Consider the following 20,883-nt stretch of genomic DNA (forward strand, 5'->3'; position numbering starts at 1 on the left):
GACTTGTACGGATACCTTACACCAGTACAATCTTGAAACATTAGAATATCCTTCCTTATCTAACAAAACACTCCAATAGAAGTTTATAGCATGGTTTGACATGGTCTCTAACGTTATTTTTTGTCTTTTGAAGTACAACCATCATCCATCCTATCAACTTCAACCTCTATTGTTTGCAGTTGACTAGTCATTCAAACCCCTTACAAAGTTGCTTCAGTAATAAGGTGACAAGTTGGAAATATTTTTAGTGTACCAGATAGTTCCATTAACCTTCAATCAGAGAGCGAAAGAGGAGCGATCTTAAGTTAGTTATTATATATTAAAAAAAGAACATGGCAACAATTACAAATTTCCACGTCTAAGGATGAAATTGAAATATAATAATGAAAAATTAGAGAATACTTATGTAATTTAAATCATCACAATGATTTCGTGACATCTGAATCAATTGTATAATAAGTGAAATGTGAATGAAATATCAAAATAAGAACAGACCGTGTTCCTTCAAAATGTCTTGATCGTCTATAAATCAAGGAAACACTGAAGTCCCTCCCAAAAATTGATAAACGAATCTTCCATTTTAAAATTCTAAATTAGTTATACAATGACAAATGTTGTGGATAGTTAAACTGATTGACAGGACAACTAAATCACGTGATAGAAGTGTGGGAAAAAGCAATGAAGCATATCTGTATGTCTATGTTTCTAAATCTAATTATGCTATATAGAAACTGTTTAATCACGTGGACCAATTATATTTCCAAAAGACAACAAATTAAATGAAATACTAAAATAGCTCTCTTGAGACATAGCAGACCATTTCGATCAAAAGACACGATTGAATGACCTAAATTTCCCGATAGTTGCTGCATTATGGATTATTTCCCTTTTCTCTTGATTTGCACATCTTGAAGCATATATTATAACCCTACAGTGGTACTTTCCCTATTTTATCTCTAATGGAATTCATATTTGAATCTAAAAATAAAATGGGATTTACAGGAAAACACCATAATGAAAGCTAAAGACCAAACTCTGCTAGACTCTATGAAGGAACAAACGTAATCAAGAAAGCCAAGGGTCTGTTTGGTTCCAATTTTTTTTGTCTGTGTTTCACACTTTTACTTTACTTACTAAAACTATTAAAAAAATGACTTCAAAAGAATGGTTTGCAAATTAATAATAAGTGGTAATGATGTCATGCATATATTTTAATGTCTAATAGTGATTAACTTAACTCATAAGTGGTAAATAGTGTCATGAGGTTATTGACCATCCTAATATGACTAACTTTGTCTCAAGTACCTAAGACCAAATGAACTAGATAATATACCGTTGTGATGTTTTATAGTAGTTAAGTTTGTCTTCTAAGTAATTAATAGTGTGAAGTTAGTAGTTAGCTATGAGAAAAGAATGCTAGCAAGCATCTGCAAGCCTTTGTAAGTCCATGAAGTGCCCAACAAAAAGGTCCCTAAGAATTCCCTACCGCATAAAAGACCCTCTTCACAATAGCACAGTGGATCTGCATGATTAAAATTACCATGGGACATACCTTACAAATATGTATGAGGCCTGCACATCTTCATCTAATTATATAATGCCTTACATTTGATTCTGTCGTATAACATATACAGTTTTATAATTGGTTAACTAGCTAATAGTAATATGGTTCTTTAAAGAAAATAACATAGATGATGCAACATATGGAAAAAATAATGATAAAAACATCAATAGTGATGGCAGAAACTGCCTGATCACTAAGCTTCATATTCTTCCCACCAAGGCGGTCAACCATGTCTGGAACAGATTCCCAATTCTTCAGTTCTTGCTCCCTTGGATCCTCCAATTTCATTTTCATCTTCTCAGCGTGGCGGCTTGCAGCCTCTTGAAGAAGGGTCCAATCATAAAATTTTCGACTCTCTTCGTTGCTAAGAACGTTGTAAACCTCTCTTAATTTCATGAATTTTTCTGATGCGGTTTTGAGAGGGAGGGAAGTTGTGTCTGGATGATATTCCTTTGATAGCTTCCGATAAGCAACTTTAATTTCTTCTAAATTCGCATCCGGTGATACTCCTAAGAATCTGGTATTTGCATTGAGTGAGGAGAATTTAGCAGAAGAGATAATAAGTGAAGTTAGTTATAGAGTAGAGTGACTGACTCATAATGAGAACCCAAAGAAGTGGTGAGCAAATCAGGAAAGTCATCAGCCAACATGTTGTTATCGGTCTGTTGTTGCTGCTTCTGCTTGGTACCCTTATCTCCAACCCAACCTTCATCTTCATTGTCCCAATGGATTCTGGTGTCAACTCCAGGGGGTGGTCTCTGGGGTCTGCGAGAGGCGTGGACTTGTAAACCATTAGTGGATGCTGTCCTCAAAAACTTTGCTTGTGGGTAAGTGTGATTTCCAAACATGAGATTGGACATTAGAAGCTGGGGTGGAGCTGCTGTAGAAGCCATTGGAGAACAGATCATATCACAACACGTTTCGTTTGTGGTCTACGTTCTCTCTTCCACTTTCACCTAAAATAACATTATTAATAATATAAAAAAATACCCTTTAGCCCCTCAACACAACACTGCCTCTCTCTCTCTCTCTCTCTCTGTTCCACACAAAATCATTGACATCAACTCCTCAACCCTCATCACGCAGTCCGCCTCCGTCTTCTCCTTCCTCAATCCTCATCCATTTCATTTTAACTCAATGTCACACTTTTTGTAAATTTTCGGCTTTTCTCACTTTTCCCCACGCTCAAAACCCTTCCTTTATCCACCCACCAAACGGGCACGGTTGATACCCTCTGCACCCATCTCCACCAAAGCAATGGCAGTTTTGAGAATTCATTGTCTAAGGTTAAGCCAAAACTCGACTCTCAATGTGTCATCCAAGTCCTCAACTCGAGCCATCCAGAACAACCTCAATTGGGTCTCAGGCTTTTCCTTTGGGCTGGATTTCAATCGGGCTACAGGCACAGTGCTTACATGTACACGAAAGCTTGCAACTTGCTTGGAGTTCGTCACATTCCCCACATTATTCGTGATGTCATTCGCTCTTATGAGGCTGAAGGATGTTTAGTCACTGTCAACATGTTTAGGGAGGTGTTGAAGCTGTGTAAAGAAGCTCAGCTTGCTGATGTGGCTTTGTGGGTGTTGAGGAAGATGCAATACAGTTTCAACCTCCATGCTGACACTGTGATGTATAATGTGGTTTATAAGGTTATGTTGCAAGAAGGGTGACATTCAAGTGGCGGAGAAGTTGATGAGCGAGATGAGTTCTAATGGTCTTTGTCCTGATCTTATTACCTATATGGCAATAGTTGAGGGATTATGCCATGCAGGTCGATCTGAGGATGCTTACTCTGTAAGGTTATGAGAGTACATGGATGTTCGCCCAATTTGGTGATTTTATCTGCCATTTTAGACCCCTTCACATCCTAATTCTACGACAGTTTTTCCTCAACTTTATTGTCCTCCATCTGTCTATGGCGGTCCAATTTCCAGCTTTTGACATTTTGGAAGTCACACGTCTTTTAAAACTTTCATATTTTAGAAATTTAAATGAAATCTAGAAATTCTTGATTCTATTCATTTGGATAGAAGATCATTAACAGTAGAAAACTTAGATTTGCTCCAGTTTGGAAATGTTACCCTACAAGTCAGTTTTTGTTTTGAAAAGAAGCACCTCAAAGATTAATAATTTCTTATTTATACACGTTGAATTAACAAGTTTTGTTATATTTAGATTGAATTATACAATTTTCTCATTGACTAGTTGCTTTATGTATTTGAAACTATCAGAACCATCAAACTGAACAGTGTCTACTGTCGTGATGCAGACTGATTGGCATTAAACCTAACAAGAATAATTAAATACACAATCAATAAGCACTGTGTTACAAGTAAATGTACATTGTTCTAAGTTCAAGCCTAATAGTATCTAATATTAAGCTTGAAGTGTAGTCAAAGATTGTTGAGCACAGAGTACAGACAAGAAAACAATAGTCATGATTTCCAGTGGCAGGAGAGAGATGGATCCACCACAATTTCCAGCCAAACCTTGTCAATATGGCCCATGTTCACTTGAGCCCATAATGTTGTAAGCAGTTGTTCCTGGAGGCCACTTTTTCTTTCGCATTGTAAAAATTTTACTCTGGGGACCAATGTCAACTTGCAAGGGAGGACAGATCAGTAATTTGGAGTGAAGCTAAAAAAAAATACCAAAGGGTGTCACACTGTTCCCTGAATGTTTAAATTCTATTTTATGATGATGTGGTTTAAATGTTTTGGCAAAAGTTATATAGTAGGGAACGATTTATGCAACCTTTGATACAGTTGGCTGTACAACACACCATGATCTTTTACTTGAACAGTTCCGTGTGCATATATCATCCAAGTGCTGAATTGAAATAGAAATAGAAAGTCAACTTTGACTGTATAAGATTATTATTGTATACCACAGCCGAAATCTTCCTCCAAATCTTTATATCATGGTCTAATTTTCTTCCGAGCCTAATTAGACGTGCAAAATCTTATATTGGAAAGAAAACATGCTGCACTGGAGCATTTAACTTAACCGCTCGAAATTTTGGTAATGAAAATCATAGTGACCAAAGTATGCTCACGTTTCCGCCTGCCGAGATGCCTGAGTGACCCGAGTTTCTTGAATGGTCAGAACCTCTCATTTGGTCATTTTCCTATTGGCAAACATTTGCACTTTAGGTCACCACTAACCCCATTTGTATGTTTACTTGGGACGTTGTGATTTGTTAAAGCTTTAGAAAGAGATGAACTATGCTGATTAACAAACCAACCTCAGTGCATTTGAATCTGATCTGTAAAGTAGAGAATTAGAGCTGTTACTATTTTATGACCAAATATAATTCTAAACTTAGTTAATTTTCTGTAATTAGCAATACCCATATTAGTCGAATGATGTTATGTGATACATGTAGCAGACCTCACCTACCCAAGTGGTGTAGGGTAAGGCTTTTGTTGTTGTTGTTAGCAATAACCATGTTATAGTTGGTTTAAATTATGATTCGTGAAGGAAATTTCTTTAAAAGTTTATTAAGTGCATATCTTGGATCTACTATATTCAAAAGTAACTGAAAACAAAAGTATCGATTCATTCCTACTAACTATTCTTCATTGTTTGAGAATTCTGTTATCCGTTTGGAGGCATATTACCACTGTAGACAGTCCCACATTCTTTGTTCGCATTTGATGCCTTTGTTTGTTTTGTTTACAGATGATTCTCATTTTATACTCTTAATTTTGTAGGTACCTTACAATGACCTCTACAAACAAGGCCAACGGTTGGTGTGGAGGTAGTACTTTAACGTGAATAACGATCATGCTTACACTACTTTGAATCTTGACTTGTTGTATGAAGTGCTAACCGTTGCTTGTGTCAAACAAAGCGATGTAATAGAGGTACGGACCTCTACTTAACTTCAACTACCTGCTGGGTAGTGAAGTTATTGTATACTGTACAGTCACATGAAAGTTCTTTTAAGAATTCCCTTTTTATTTGGTATTGAAAATAAATTTATATAATCCCGCCTCCCAATCTTCCAAAAAACAGAGTTGTGATGGATCTTCTTGGTGTTGTGGACCGGTGGTATCCAAGGTCTGACTATTGTCAAGTTCTAGTTGTGTAACCCAATATGCAAGAAATATATAAAGTAAAACAAATATATATGAAATAAAGCAGATAAAATAACATCTAGGATGTCTTGTGTTATTCTTGTAAATGTGCATATGCAGGGACCAGCCTTGGAACTTTTCCGAAATGACCCCGAGAGGAAGCAACACTATGCAGGTGCTTTAAGCACAAGTTCATATGAAATCGTTAATGATGCTGCTGTTGCTGCTGAAATGGAAGCAGCTCTAAAGGAGTATGACCAAGTCGGTGCTGACATTGGGATCATTCCCATGTCTTGTAAATTCTTTGTCTGTCTGACGAGATGATTAACTGGGAAAAAAAAAGTACCGAGGTTATGATGGGTCATTGTTTTGGCATGAATAATTTAAACATATCTTTCTGTACAATTTTGACTCGTTGATTCTTATACAATAGTCATTGTCAATATTAATATCAATCGTCGGGCTATAGATTTTATTTATTTATTTATTTATTTAATTTAAGTACATTTTGTTCTCTATAGTTTGTGTAGATTAGTTCCTACAATAAAAGTGTAGTTTTCGGTCCTATAATTTCATAGGTTTAGGTTTTATTTCCTATACTTTTCACTCTATTTAGATTCTTTTTTCTTTCAATTTTATTCTATTTAAGTTTTGATCTATGGTATAGACATTGGTTCTAATGATTTGCCTACACCTAGTCTTTGAAGGGTAAATGTTTTGGCATGTTATTTATAGTATGGATTAAAACCAAAATATTTAAAATTTCAAGTACTAAAAATAAAATTTTTTAGAGATCAAAATTAGAATATTACACCACTAAACTAATAATATTGAATTTTTTATGCCAAAAAATCTGAAGGAAGCATATATTAGATATTGTTTCATTTTTATTTATTTATTTTTGTTTAATTGATTTTTTATTAATAATTATAAAAATTATGTTGCTTCTAAGATGTATGATAAAAATGATTAAAATAGTATTTCTGTTGTTTTACAATTAAAAGGAATGCTAGTAACTCGAGGTAATCAAATATACATTTATGATATATATTTTCTGCTTTTAAATAAAGACAATCTTGAATATATTCCTTCGATACTAGGATTACATCACTACATATGGAGAAGGAAATGAGAGAGGGTTGATAGGAAATGAGAGAGGGTTGATAGGAAAGCATGAGACAACCAACATTAACACATATTCTTGGGTTTGGTTTCAAAATTGCCAATACCAATTTTTGTTTATGATAAAAAATGTAAGTAGAGTATCATAGGTATTATTGATGTTGTTCCCTAATTAAAAATAGAGTTTTATCTTAATAATATACATTTATATTTAATGTAGACATCGATAGTATACACTTACATAAACTGAGATGAAACTTTAATTATGATTGGATAATAGTATTAACATTACCTTATATCTAAGTTCTGTCTTTTTATTAAAGACAAGGTAGTAAGAATGAAGTTTTTCCTTTAGTATAAAACATACTAATAAAATTGAACTTTGCAGGGAGTGGCTAATCGTGGTTGCTCAATCCGTGTGGGAAGAGACATAGACAAGAACCACAAAGGTAAGTCATCAACAATAATTTTAATCTTGACTCAAACAGGATTATCTTCTTTTGAGGATACATGTGGTCTATATAAAAAAAAAATACTACCAAATTAATACCAATATCTAAAATTCTCGAGCATTACCATATTCATTATTAACCTTTTCAATCCTCTAGATCATATGTTACTTGGAAGATAGGCGTCCAACTTCAAACATGGATCCATATGTTGTGACATCATTACTTGCGAAAACTACACTATTGTGGGAGCCAACTCTGGAGGCTGAAGCTCTTGTAGCTCAAAAGTTAGTATTAAAGGTCTAAATCCATTTATGGATGGAAGCAGTAGTTTGTGAGGAGCTGGAGAGCTCTTTCACTTTCCTTTTAGATTACCTATATTTATGATCATGTTTGGACTAAAGAGGTTGCCATCTCCGGTTATTGGTTTTCATTGATGCTTAATTATTCAATGTCCCCTTGATTTTTCTTTTCCTATAAATAATTGAGCTTTCATTTTTTGTCAAGAGAAATATCTAAGCTTATTTATATAGCTCAAAATTGCAGCATTCAAATTTTCACTTTACAATTTCTTTTAGGGTGGAAATGGAACTAAATTCACTTATGAACAATCAATATTAACAAGGTATGCTAGATTCCTTGAGAAAAATGTTTTACCAAACCACCATAATATATAAAAGATCAATGAAAGATAAGAGAAAACCTTAGGATAGAAATGAACACAATACTTGTAACGAGCATAAGGCTAAGGAGGGGAACCATCCCTCAAAAGCCGGCCCAAGAGGTTGGAGAACCTCCCGCCTTATAAGGACTCCTTGGTGAGGAGACCTCCCCGATGTGGGACTTGTTACATTACCACCCCCTTCGAAAGCCAGCGTCCTCGATGGCTGCACTCCACGGTACTTCACTCACCGGCACTTCACTCGGCCTTCTTGCCGGTCAGAACCCTCCGATGGTCAGAACCCTCCGTGGGTAGCCTTCTCGATTTGGCTGGCTCTCAATGAAAGCACCATTGTAACGAGCATAAGGCTAAGGAGGGGAACCATCCCTCAAAAGCCGGCCCAAGAGGTTGGAGAACCTCCCGCCTTATAAGGACTCCTTGGTGAGGAGACCTCCCCGATGTGGGACTTGTTACAATACTGCAAAATTGCATTGAATGAAAAATCTTCATTTGCTATATAACACAAATATTTTTCTATTGAGATAGTGAGTTTGATCCAAGATTTTTTCTTCTACAAAACTTGTCATCACCTATTGAGAAGGGGATTGTGCTAAATTTGATAATATGTCGTTGTGATACCATAATCTATATAATTAAAATGAAGTGTTAATGTAAAGTATTTAACACAATGTTGACTTATGAGTAAAATAATGTTATAATTGTTCAAAGGAGAAGCTAAATATAGCCGTTGCATTGCATTCTTTTTTAATTTAAAATTTCGTAATTGTTTTATTAAATAAAATAGATTTATTTAAATGAGTTATAGAAATATATATTATTTAGTGTTATTAAGGGAAAACATTAATGATAACTCTTGTGAAGTTATTCTAAGAAATAAAAATACTAAATATAAATTATTAAATCATATTTTCAGCTATCCAATATGAAAGATAAGTGCATATATTTTTTTTAAGTAGTTAAATGATCATTTACTAATTTTTAATTTTTATTATTTACGTGTAGTTTGTTTTTGTGGAATTATTTATGCGTATTTACATGATTGAAATTTATAGTTTTCATCTTTTATGATAATAAAAATTTATATTACGTATTTTTGTTATTAATATTTAAGAATAAAAGCAAATCTATTAATATTAACACTATCTCTATATATATCATAATTAACCACTATTTGGTGTGATAATATTTTTAGAAAGTTTTAGAAGAGTATTTTTAAATATTTTTCTTTGATGAGAGAGTTTTTAGGTATAATTTTAACACATTATCTAATTTGAATTTGAATTTATTATATTTATTTAAAATTTAAAATTTTAATATTTTAAATAAATTATTAATATATCATAATATAAATTATTTATCATAAATAAAAAATAATTGTTATATATAAAATAAAGTTTAATGACATGTAATAAATATTTAGGGGGTGGATTATAAATGTTAGAACTAGTTATTAAAAATCTTAGTTAATTAATATGTGTACCTTAAAAAAGTGAAATAGTGGTTTGATGAAAATCTGAAGAATCAGAGCGTCCAATCTTGGTTTTCATTGCAGGGTTATGTGATAGTAGCGATGAACCAATAGTAGCAATAGCACTACTATCCATTGTTATCAATTTGTCCACCATTCTGATTCTAATATGATTACAGTCAACTCCACAGAGATTGGAGTATAGTTACAGTTACTGAGAGGCAATTCTGAACCGAATTGCCTCTCACTCAACCCACCCATGAATTGTATCCATGCCGTCGCTCTTCCACCGCCAAGTTCCGCGCTTTTCCCAAAACGCCCTTTCGCAGTCCTCACGCCGAACCAAACCCTTTTGGCGAGAAACGCGAGGCTCGGAATCAGAGTGAGAGTGAGAGTGAGAGCTTCAAAGGGTGAAGCAGCGAATTGGTCCCGGTGGATCCCCGCAGGGTCTTTTGCCGCCGATAATGTTTTCAGGTTGATCGCGGGTGCCACTGCTAGTCCCATTGGCCAGTTTGTTGCGTCCCCCACCACGTTTCTTCACTCCATCGATCCTCGAGTCAAATTGGTCAGTCGATTCATTTCTGCTTTTATCTATGCTCTGCGCAGAATTTTTATAGTTAGGTGTTATGCTGTCGTTGGACTGTGGACTGGAGTGCTTTGGTTTTAGCTTTGCACTTTGCTGTATTTTTCTATAAGAATGTGAGACCCACACTTTTTTGTGATTTAGGGATTAGTGTTATTGTGATTTCCAATACATTTCAATCAATAAGAAGGGGAGTGTTCAAAAAAGTGTATATGATACTAGTGTGCCATACTCATTTCTCTATCCAATAGGAATCAGGAATTTAAAAAAAAAAAAAAAAAAAAAAAAAAAAAACTAACTTGTGATGGTTCTTATCATCATCATTTTGAAGATTACAATGTGTGAGCTGAGAAGGTCAACTGAGAGTGTTGTTCCATGTATTTGGATCCTCTCATGTGAACAAAAGAGAACAAATTTAAATAATACCGAAAGAAGGTATGAAGTTTTTGATGGAGGAAATTTTCACTGAAGAAAATTCAAGTGAAAATTCGACATGGGAGAATCCATCCCCGTTATTTCACATATTGCAAATGTTTAATTTTGTTCAAGAGACCCAAGATTTGTTGACTACTGTTGATTGTAGTTTGTGCTATCTGTTATATTTTATGATAGTCATTGATAAAGGAAATACAAAAATGAACCAGTAATCTAAACATAAGAATAAATAATCGGGCGAGCCAGTTTGTTTGTTTTGCAATTCTAAACCATCATTTATTTCTTGATTGGCTTAGGAATTGGACTGCTGTGATCATTTTCCTGGTAGTGGAGTTGTTTTAGCTACATGTTTGCTTTGATTTCTTTCATTCATGGTGCTTAATTTCAGAGTTCTTGTCAAATATAAATTGTGGATGGATATTGCAGCAATTGTTGGTGGATTCATTTGTCTAGTTGGATTGTTTGATTATTCTTTTTGGCTGCTTGGTTTATGTGTGTGATGTTTTGTGATCAATCAGTCTGATTTTACAGGTATGGCTTTTAGCTCTGGTTGTTCTACCAGCGAGGTCACACATAATTATGCGATTTGGATTAGTGATACACCTGACTTTGCTTTCAATTTGGATTCTACCAAGAAATGCTTGGATGGTAAAAAATTGTTAATCCTTGACTTATCTAGCACAAGAAGTGGGAACATATACATATTCATATATGGATGGATTGCTCACATTGCTTAAATATATTTGGTTGTTGATCATTAATTTAAGGGGCTTGTTGGGGTTTAATAGTCCAAGTGTGTTTAACCTGTCACTTAATTTTGCATTGTGTTTCATTCACTTGTTAATCATCATGTTAACTTCTTTTTCCTCTCCCCTCTTTTCACAATTCAGAACATGGCATTTCTAATTCTTATGCTTATTTATGATTTGAGCTAGCTTGAACCTTATCATAAATGTTTACCTTATCCATTAATGCTTATTTATTCAGTTATTTTTATCTTGAAGTGATGTGTTAATTTGGGAAATTTCCTGATAATTTCATTTGTAGGATCAATTGGGAAGAGTTTATTTGCTATCTGGATTATTATTCATAACATTAGGGCTGGGTGCAGATGGTGTGCCAGCGCTTGTTCAGTTGAGAACACCACCACCTGCAATGATGGGGCTTCCTAATCTTCCTGTATCTTTAACAGGTTATGCATATGTAATCACGAAGTTAGGTCCATTAACCTTTACCAGGAAAGGCCTATCTGTAGCAAGCACTGTTGCATGTTTGACTTTTACAGTAAGTTGCTCTCTGCATTTCTGCCTTTTCTTTTCATCTACTAGTGTTCGTAGACATTTAGTAGAACCATAACTTGTATGCTTCCAAAAACGACAGTATTTTTTTTTATGATTCTGACTTCTAAGAATTTGGTCTGTATTGAATTGGAAGGTATTTCAAAGTGCAAGTCTCTGCCTCACAACTACAACCCCTGAACAACTAGCATTTGCATTGCGATGGTTTATGCTCCCTCTGAAATACATAGGCGTTTCTGTATCAGAAATTGTGCTTACACTTTTACTGTCGTTGAGGTTTATCAGTCTTGTTTTTGATGAGGTAAGGAGAGTAAGGGGTTTTGCATACAAATATGAGTTTGATAAACGTAGCTCTGACCTGAATTTAATTAATACACAGCTTGATTTAATTTTTTTAAAGATATGTACCTTTCATGATTACTAAAACGATCACACACAGGCACATGAGGATGGGGTTGTTCTTCTGATAGATATGGCTGATCACTGAAGAAGTCTATTTTGTTGTTTTAGCTTGAGTAACATGTTTAAATCTGTCTAACCACCACTCTGTCATATTGCAAGAAATCAGGGTTTTGGATGTCTCTTTTTATATGAATGGTAATGAACTAGAAAACAGAAGCATTACTGGCTTTATTCGTGAATTGGATGCTCTTCATTGAAGAACTTGAGAAGCACAAAGAGATTAAATTTATGGATATTATGGGAAAGTAAACTGTTCTGTGAATGATTTCTTCCTGATTTCTACAATTTTGAAGTACATCTTAACCCGAATGAGATAATGTCTTGTTTAATAATGTTTTCAGTTATTACTGATTATTTGATTAGATTTAGCAAAGGCAGTAACTGTCTTTCAGAAAGGCTGGATAGTAGCAATTTAAAATAATATGGTGGGAAGGTTAGCTAGATATTAGACAAGTGCAATGCGTAACTAGATGATAGTAGTAAACATGTGAATCAATAAAACTTCTCTGACTATTGGAAGTAAAATTGGACATTCCATCAACAGTAGTCAACCACAGCTTATCCTATTCATTTTCCGTTACTGTACTCATTAAAATCCATTATTTAATGTTGTTTTGTTGCAGGTCCGGAACATTGCTTTGGGGATTGTATCTCGTAGGGTAAATTGGAAGCAGCTGACTGTTATGGAGACTATTGATGGTAAATATATATCGCTAACAGATATGTGCACCTCTATCTAAATGACAAAGAATTCCAAAAAAAACACGTTTTAGCATGCAGTTTAATCAGGATATTACTTGGTACTGGTAGGTAGTTTGTGTCGGAAACTTAGTTCTGAAAAGGACAAGCTGTTTTCAATTGTAATGCAGGTTTATGTCTAATGGATTTACAAAAGACTTAAAGCTTGTACTTGAAGATATTGCTTCATTGTCATGATTCTTTTCTTTTTTTCCTTGTATGATTTTGCAGTTTTCTTTAACTACTTCCGGCGCATCTTCAAGAATATTTTCAGCCATGCAGAGCAAATTTCTCAGGTTTGTCTTAAATTTACAGTCTTCTGCTTTGTCAAAGCTTTTTTTGAAGTTCTTTTACTCTTATGTATTTGCAACCGGTTGTAGAACTGTTGAAAAACCAGATGATTTCGTTTTAAGTTCTTTAACCATTTTGAAGGTTTTACAGATTCATGTTTCGACAAAGTATTACTTTCAGTTCCAACATATGAAAATTTAAAACAGATAGAAATGTGTCCTTGTGTTTATTTCATAGTTTGAACTATATGTTGATTTCATTAAGGATGCCAAGTTAAAAGAAATACGTACTTTTTATTAAGTTAGCCTTATGCAATACTATCTAAATTTCCCTGGACCTCTTATGAACAGATTTGTCAACACTAATCTGCTGTTATCATTTTAGTCATCGTAAGAAATTTGAAGGTTGTCTTCTGATAGTTTAACATAAATACTGCAGGCTATGATAGTCAGAGGTTTTAAAGGGGACGGTGAAACTCATAAAATTTACTTCTTGTCAGAATCATCTTTTGGGGTGATAGATTTTATATGCTTGTTGTGCTTGACAATTGTCATAGGAGCTGCTCTTCTTTCTGAGTACTACCTTGTCTGACAATATGTGCCACTCCTGCATCTAAAAGAGCATTCTGTAGTGATGTTTGTTGGTATTTTCATCATTCACTTAATTTCTCATCTTTCAACTTGCATGAGAAAAATCATTAGAATCACTTGAATGTTCAAGGGAAAAACGGATTTCCGCAAATTTTGCACTTTTCTTAAGATGATATGAAGGGGACGATATGTTTCAATGGAAGAGATCGAAAGATGAATTGAGGAAATTTTGGATGGCTTCTGAACCGTCAAATGTATTGAGCTATTTAGCATCATATTGTGGTCTTTGGAGCTACATTTCGCCTAGAATCCCTCTTACCCGCTGTTTGGGTTATAAAAGATTTTAAGAAGTAAAAAGAAGTAGAAGAGGAGAACAAATGAGTAGAAAATGAATAAATTTTTAAGATGTTTGATTAAGGAAATTAGGAAAGTAAGAGCATGTGCATTGGGGAAACCTTGGAGCGGTGCTTTCTTATTTAGTCCTTATTTTAATGTTGAAAATTTAAACGTTTATTTTTTTACTATTATAATTTTATACATCATGTATATAAACATCTAAAAAATTTACACTAAATCTCTCAGTTCTCTCATTTTTTGCTCAAAATCTTGCATGTCGCGGAAACCTTGGACGTGTGCTTGCTTATTAAGCTATTTTAATGTTAAAAATTTAAAGGCTTATTTTTTTTCTACTATAATTTTATATACCAACATGTATATGACAATTTTATTACACAATTAAATCTCTCAATTCTCTCATTTTTACTCAAATAATCTTACATGATTTCTTCTTTTGCTCACAGTCTCTCAAATCTATTTATTTATGTTTTACGTAGTGGAACCAAATCAAAAGCAATCCAATATGAATTCCTCTTAAATACAGTTGCCACGATTAACTATGACAATTATTAAAAACATAATCAATTGGAGGTTTGTTGTCATGGTTAATTGTAGCAGTAGCTCAAAAATGATTAATTGGTTTTAATTTTTAAAATAAATTTAGTAACTTTTGTGTTGAGATGCGGATACTTTAATAAAGGAGTAGAAAAAAAAAAATAAACTTGATTACATATTATAAAGACATGATTCTTCGTAATATAATTATATACTTATGGTTAAAATAATTTTTTACTTTACGTAATTTTACTTATTTTATTTTTTAGTCTCTATAATTTAAAATAGATTTTTTTAAAATTTTTCTACTTATTTTTTTTATCTCTTTTAGTCTTTATAGTTTAAGATAGATTTTTTTAAGTTTTTATACAATTTTTTAAAAAAATTTAGTCTCAATCGTTAATTTTTTGTGATGTTGTCTTTTTTATATTAATATATTAATATAGTTGAATTAATATTTCTATTATGTCAATATAAAAGAGACATTAAAAAAAATAACGATAAAAATAAAAATAAAAAATTATAAATATAAAAATTAAAAAATTATATTAAATTATAGAGATTAAAATGGATTAAAAAATATAAATGTAGAGACTAAACATATTTTTTTTAAACTATAGAAATTATAAAATATTAATGTATGAAACCATATTAAAAAAAACATTTTAACATATTTGTATTATATCCAAAAAAGCAAGGATGAACATGTTATTTAATTTTTAATGGACTACAATAATTTTTTTTTTCTCTTTCTGAAATTCTCCACAAAAGTGGGGTGTTTTTCTTTCCCTAAAAATTCCACAAAAGGCACAAATTCATGTGTTGCAAGGCACATAAGTATATAATTGTCTTATCAATAACCACGTGTTGAAATCAATTGAAATAACCTCAAAAATCCTAAACATTCAATCCATAACATGATCAAGTCGAGAATAAATAATATAATTTATCTGATCATTCACAAAGCAAATCAATAACATTTTCATACTATTAGAACCCATTGAAAATCATACAAGATAACTCTACAACCCATAATTATTCTACTTTCATGAGCAAAGCAACATACTCTTCTTTATTTGAAGAATGTCCGTACGGAAGGCAAGGGTGCAATTAGGTGATATTCTTTTCCTTGATATTCGAGCTCCTCCACACGTGATTCTAATAGCAAGAGAGAGTTTGAGGAGGCAAATAGAAAATAAGAGTATTAGGTCAAACCTATTACGCTCTCTCTTCATTCATCAAAGGCTATTGGATTGAAGGAGACCAAAAAGCACAAAAGCTTAGAATCTTTTGTTTCACAAGTCGTTTTATTCTTTTTTTTTTTTAACCATTAACCAGTAAAAACCCAATTAAAATTACTACAATTAAAAAAAATTATTTACTTAATTAATTTTGTTATTTTTATTTTATTTTCTAAAAACTAGGGTGTTACATTGTATTCAATCCAATCTAAATAGTTTGGTTCAGGTTCTAAAGTGTTTAGGTAAATCCAATTCAACCTAACCAAATCCATTATTTTTTGGACTAAGTATCATTTTTAGTATTGAAAATTCAATCTATTGAACAAAATTTAAAAATATATGTATATTATATATAAAAAAGTTGTAACTTTAAAAACAAAAAAACGTACATGAGACATCATTATTTAGATATGTGGGTTCAACATGTTCTTGAGAAATATTTGACCAATTAAATTAGAAATTGAACTTGATCCAATCATCTTATTAGATAATACATTATGTAGATGACATCATCAACTTGGTTATGAGTCAAGGTTGACCTGAGGGCTCATTAATTAAATTATTGTTGAATTAATGTATATCTCGACACTTTGTCCCCATAACTTGTTGCTCCACACACTAGACACTATTCAATTGTTACATGTGTTATGTTACACGCTATTTCAACTGGACAAGTTACTACACCTTACAGGTTAACAACTAAATAATGAAAAACATAAATATAATTACCTAGAATTGACATGCAACAGTTGCTAGATATACATGCAACAATATATATGTATAGAACATAATAAACTAAACACATAAAGGTTCATCAATGGGACTATTATTTACAAGTTGCATCATACACAATGTAACAAAACATTGTCATCTTGTCCAACATGGCATCATGAATTTCAGCTTGCCTTCCAGTCTAATCCTACGATGCTTCCATAATAATATAATTAAAGCAGTCCAACAATAAAGAAAATGCAAGAGTAAACTCGTAAATAACAAAACAAGATCTATAATATAAAAGTAAGATACTAACTATATTAACAACTTCATCTACAACACAACAATAGTCTAAGATTAACTCAACAATCGTCAATCAATATATCAACATAATCATTTCAACTAAACATGTTAACTTATCATCTTTTCAACATATCAACATAGTATAAGAGCAACGTAGCTTCTCAACACAATATAAAAATAACACAACAACTTTCAACACAACACAATCGAGCAATGTATCAACTTAAACAACACTGCAACATGGCAACACAACAACACAATGTGTCATCACACATTTCAACTAAAAGATCTCTTATGACATAGGTGAGTAATTTAAGTGACTTAATCCTATTGAACTAACTTAATAACCCAATCCTTTTGACTAGCTAGATCAACAAGTTTGGATATCAATCTACAACATAACATGATTTCTCAAATTTTGTCACTTAAACTAAAAAAAATATAATATCCATGTCAAGAATAAAATAACTTGGGTATGAGTCTACCACGATATTAATATGCATCAACTAAACGTACATGGAACTAACCTACCAACTATCCTCCATATATTATGCATCTTTCTAGTAATCAGTTAAAGATGTTATCCCTCAACTTTATACTTTACTTAGTTGGTCATTTCTAAACCAGTATGACTCAACTTAACACTTATACAATATCAATTAAAGGTTTAAAGGAGACTCAACACTCCACTTCAAGAAATAACAATACTCAATAAGAGTTTTCAACAATTAAGCTCTTATAACACCATAAACATAACCACATAATGAGATTTCAAATTTTAAAAATAACATTTATCCTCTAGTTTTTTAGTTTACAATACATTTCAACATCATACACCATGCATCTCACTAACATAATTCAACACAATAATATGTCTCATGCATACCACAACACAATATTACACAACAATATATTTCTCACATTCATCAATCATCACACAACATACAACATGTTACTTATAATCATTCAACACATTCATGCCTAACATGATCAACATGTGCTTACATTATAATTTAGCGGTTGAATCAACAAAATTTATTTTTAATTAAAAGTTATTAAACAGAGTAATAATTAGTAAAAATTATATTATTGTCATTTGAATATTCCTCAATATTTATTCATATATGTAATTATTATAAATTTTAGTAAATATTTAACATGTGAAAGGACGTAATAAAATACTAATTTAAAGTAAATATTAATAACTTAAAAATAAAAAAGACTTAAATATGTTTTTAGTCTCTTAAATTTAAGATAAATCTATTTTTGGTCTCTCAAATATAAAATTATTGTTTTTAGTCTCTATAAAATCTATATGTTAGTATCTCTACTAGTAAAAATATCACATTACATCCGGTTGATATTGCATAATTGTCTTAATTAGTCACTTTCAAATATATTATTGATGACTTAAGAGATTAAAATAAGATTTTTAAAAATTACAGGAACTAAAAATAATAATTTTAAATTTAATGGACTAAAAATATATTTAAGAAGAAAAAAAATTACATAGATTAAAAATGAGATTTAACCATACTTGCCCAGGGACTCCCCACCCCACCCCCAAAAAAAAAATTATAATCATTCATTGCATTCTCTCTTCTTTAATTAATGTATAATGATAATTAATGTAAATTAATAAATGAAAGGCTGAGATGCTGCTGGAAGATGTTCATTTATACACATTTATTTATTTATTTATTTTATTTTTGGTCTCTTTCTTATATAAGTTCCAGAAACACTGGAATAGCAAGCATCATTAGAAATGGCTTCAGGTAACGGCAATGACGACGCTGCTTCCTCCAAAACCACCCCCATCAAGAGGCAGCGATTCACCGGAACCCTATCACCGCATGCTTCCGCCTCTGACCCTCACGCGCCGCCCTCGCCCATCCTCCCTTTCGAGCTCATCGCGGAGATCCTCCAGTGGGTCCCCGCGAAGCTCCTCTTACCGCTCCAATGCACATGCAAGTCCTGGAAAACCCTAATTTCCGATCCCCTATTCGCCAAGAATCACCTTCGCGACTCGCCAAAGTCCACGCGCCTCGCCTTAAGCTTCGCGAGCCCCACGCGCGAGTTCGTCCTCCGATCCTACCCTCTCCACGGCGTGTTCGACGCTGCTCCCATTGGCGCCACCGAGCTCAGGTACCCTTCCAACAACCGAAAATGTTTTGATTTGATCGTTGGTTCCTGCGACGGCGTTCTCTGCTTCGCCGTTAATCAAAGTCGCGTTCTTTTGTGGAACCCTTGCATTGGGAAATCCAAGAGGTTGCCGCCGTTGAAAAATCAACGGCGCGAGGGTAGTTATACGATATACGGGTTCGGGTATGATGGTTTCTCTGGTAGTTACAAGGTGGTCGCGGTTTTTTCTTATGAATGTGACGGTAATGGTGGTTCCAATGGTTACAAATCTGAAGTGAAGGTTCTCACTTTGGGTACTGATTCGTGGAGAGAGATTCGGGGTTTTCCTTCTGTGGTTCCTCTAGATGAATCGGGCAAGTTTGTGAGTGGTTCGGTTAACTGGTTGGCTTCTAAAAGTTCATATTCTTCGGTTATTGTTTCTCTTGATTTGCAAAAGGAGTCTTTTCAAGAGGTTTTGCAGCCTGATTATGGAGATGTGGCTGTGCTTGACTTGACTTTGGGAGTGTTAAGGGATTGTTTATGCGTTGTTGCTCATGGTTACAACTTGTTGGATGTTTGGCTTATGCAGGATTATGGAAATAGAGAGTCTTGGACCAAGTTGTTCAGTTTCCCTTGCTTGGAAACTCCTGGCTCGTTTCCTTGTGTCAAAGCACTTGGTCTTTCCGAGGATGATCAATTACTGTTGGAGTTTGGGTCAAAGATAGTTGTTTACAATACAAGAGATAGCACTTATGAGACCCTCCAGATTCAGGACATCAATGAGTGTGTGGCCTCGGAGGTCTACATTGAGAGTTTGATATCACCTTGTTCTTGATATCATGATGTACGTAGATGCTATGCTATGTAACTAGTGCATGTGGAGGCTGTTGAATCCACCAACAGCTCCTTATATGTTTTCATTTGTTAGGAATGTTTTGTTGTTCTAATCACTGGTGACCTCAAGGATCGTTGTTATAAATAATCGATGCAATCTGGAGCTGTATAAAGTTCTATGTTAGTTTCAGTTATTTGAGTATTATAGTTTATTTTGTATTATATATGGTTCACGGTCATGCATTGCATTAGATGGTTAGTGGCTTATTTCTATACGATTAGAATTAGGAGCTGTTATGCCAAGTCACTAGTATGTAACACATTCACGGTGTTTTTGCTTCAAATTTTACACAGTATATTATGTACTAAACAAATGACTATGCATGTGTCTGTTAATGAAGTTCGTAATATTTTTTTTATAAGTATCAAGTATGTAATAACTTCTTGACAGCTTATTTTGTTGGCTTTTGGATTATTTGAAACATATAGATGTTTTCAGTTTATTGAATGGTACAGGTAATTGCTTTTTACCTTGGGGAAATATCTACCACAAGAATTTAGACTATTTGTGTATTTGCATTCTCTACAACATTATTGACATTTGGAGAAGAATATGCACTGAGTGAGTCAAATAACAGCTTGTTTGACATTAACTCCATAATTCGTAAGGTAGAGAGCGAGAGATTTTAATAGCAGTTCTGTAGAGATTGCTAATTTATGACTCTTCTTGATACAGTGCACTGTGCATGTTATAATCCTCAGGCCTCTGTATATTGATGAGGTATAAATTGTAAAACATCATGCGGTTAGAATTGAAACGGCCTGCACAGAGATGTTTAACATTGTGATATTCTGATGAGTTCATTTTTTGGTTAAAGAAAAATATTGTTGATTATGGATTGTATAAAGATGTTTGAAATGGTTGATCGGCCGATTTTTTTTAAGGATGAAGCACGCACCAAAATTCTAATTTTTTTGGTCTTGTTGGCTCAGTTCTATATTACAAACTTCGATCCCC

The 20,883-nt window shown here is 33.3% G+C and overlaps 3 protein-coding genes and 1 long non-coding RNA gene across 5 annotated transcripts; 3 read left to right on the forward strand and 1 right to left on the reverse strand.

Annotated features, from left to right (window-relative positions):
• Positions 1-1,581: 1,581 nt before the first annotated feature.
• NDHT (Chaperone DnaJ-domain superfamily protein) lies at positions 1,582-2,522 on the reverse strand. Its single transcript, XM_020352913.3, has 2 exons — positions 2,159-2,522; positions 1,582-2,081 (listed from the first exon to the last, which is right to left on the reverse strand). The coding sequence occupies exons 1-2, from the start codon at positions 2,470-2,472 to the stop codon at positions 1,655-1,657; spliced, it is 741 nt and encodes a 246-aa protein (XP_020208502.1). The 5' UTR covers positions 2,473-2,522; the 3' UTR covers positions 1,582-1,654.
• Positions 2,523-2,675: 153 nt separating this feature from the next.
• Positions 2,676-6,098, forward strand: LOC145952577 (uncharacterized). The gene is made up of 2 exons (XR_014430017.1): positions 2,676-5,430; positions 5,764-6,098. It is a non-coding gene; the product is annotated as an uncharacterized LOC145952577 (long non-coding RNA).
• Positions 6,099-9,400: 3,302 nt separating this feature from the next.
• On the forward strand, positions 9,401-13,830 carry ABCI12 (cobalt ion transmembrane transporter). Of its 2 annotated transcripts, XM_020354835.2 has the most exons (7): positions 9,403-9,929; positions 10,914-11,030; positions 11,430-11,666; positions 11,817-11,981; positions 12,766-12,841; positions 13,112-13,176; positions 13,610-13,830. In XM_020354835.2, exons 1-7 carry the CDS (start codon positions 9,624-9,626, stop codon positions 13,760-13,762), a joined length of 1,119 nt encoding a protein of 372 aa, XP_020210424.2. In that variant the 5' UTR covers positions 9,403-9,623; the 3' UTR covers positions 13,763-13,830. The 2 variants fall into 2 exon arrangements, with proteins under 2 accessions (XP_082921297.1, XP_020210424.2); XM_083065171.1 differs by lacking the exon at positions 10,914-11,030 and having other exon boundaries at positions 9,401-9,929.
• A 4,815-nt stretch (positions 13,831-18,645) lies between these two features.
• LOC109791306 (F-box/kelch-repeat protein At3g23880) lies at positions 18,646-20,055 on the forward strand. The gene has a single exon (XM_020350593.3). It carries the CDS (start codon positions 18,676-18,678, stop codon positions 19,864-19,866), a length of 1,191 nt encoding a protein of 396 aa, XP_020206182.1. The 5' UTR covers positions 18,646-18,675; the 3' UTR covers positions 19,867-20,055.
• The last annotated feature ends 828 nt before the right edge of the window (positions 20,056-20,883 follow it).

This window comes from Cajanus cajan, chromosome 1 (assembly GCF_000230855.2).
Source record: "Cajanus cajan strain Asha chromosome 1, NIPB_CcT2T_4, whole genome shotgun sequence".
Taxonomy (NCBI): Eukaryota; Viridiplantae; Streptophyta; class Magnoliopsida; order Fabales; family Fabaceae; genus Cajanus; species Cajanus cajan.

What these genes read in the sequence shown, in the direction of transcription:
- LOC109791306 (XM_020350593.3), top strand. Translation starts at nt 18,676, where the DNA reads ATGGCTTCAGGTAACGGCAATGACGACGCTGCTTCCTCCAAAACCACC.
- NDHT (XM_020352913.3), bottom strand. Translation starts at nt 2,472, where the DNA reads ATGATCTGTTCTCCAATGGCTTCTACAGCAGCTCCACCCCAGCTTCTA. An exon ending in TCTTTGGGTTCTCATTATGA is followed by an intron (nt 2,082 to 2,158) that starts GTCAGTCACTCT and finishes TGCAAATACCAG; the next exon opens with ATTCTTAGGAGTATCACCGG.
- ABCI12 (XM_020354835.2), top strand. Translation starts at nt 9,624, where the DNA reads ATGAATTGTATCCATGCCGTCGCTCTTCCACCGCCAAGTTCCGCGCTT. An exon ending in TCGATCCTCGAGTCAAATTG is followed by an intron (nt 9,930 to 10,913) that starts GTCAGTCGATTC and finishes CTGATTTTACAG; the next exon opens with GTATGGCTTTTAGCTCTGGT. An exon ending in ATGCAGAGCAAATTTCTCAG is followed by an intron (nt 13,177 to 13,609) that starts GTTTGTCTTAAA and finishes TAAATACTGCAG; the next exon opens with GCTATGATAGTCAGAGGTTT.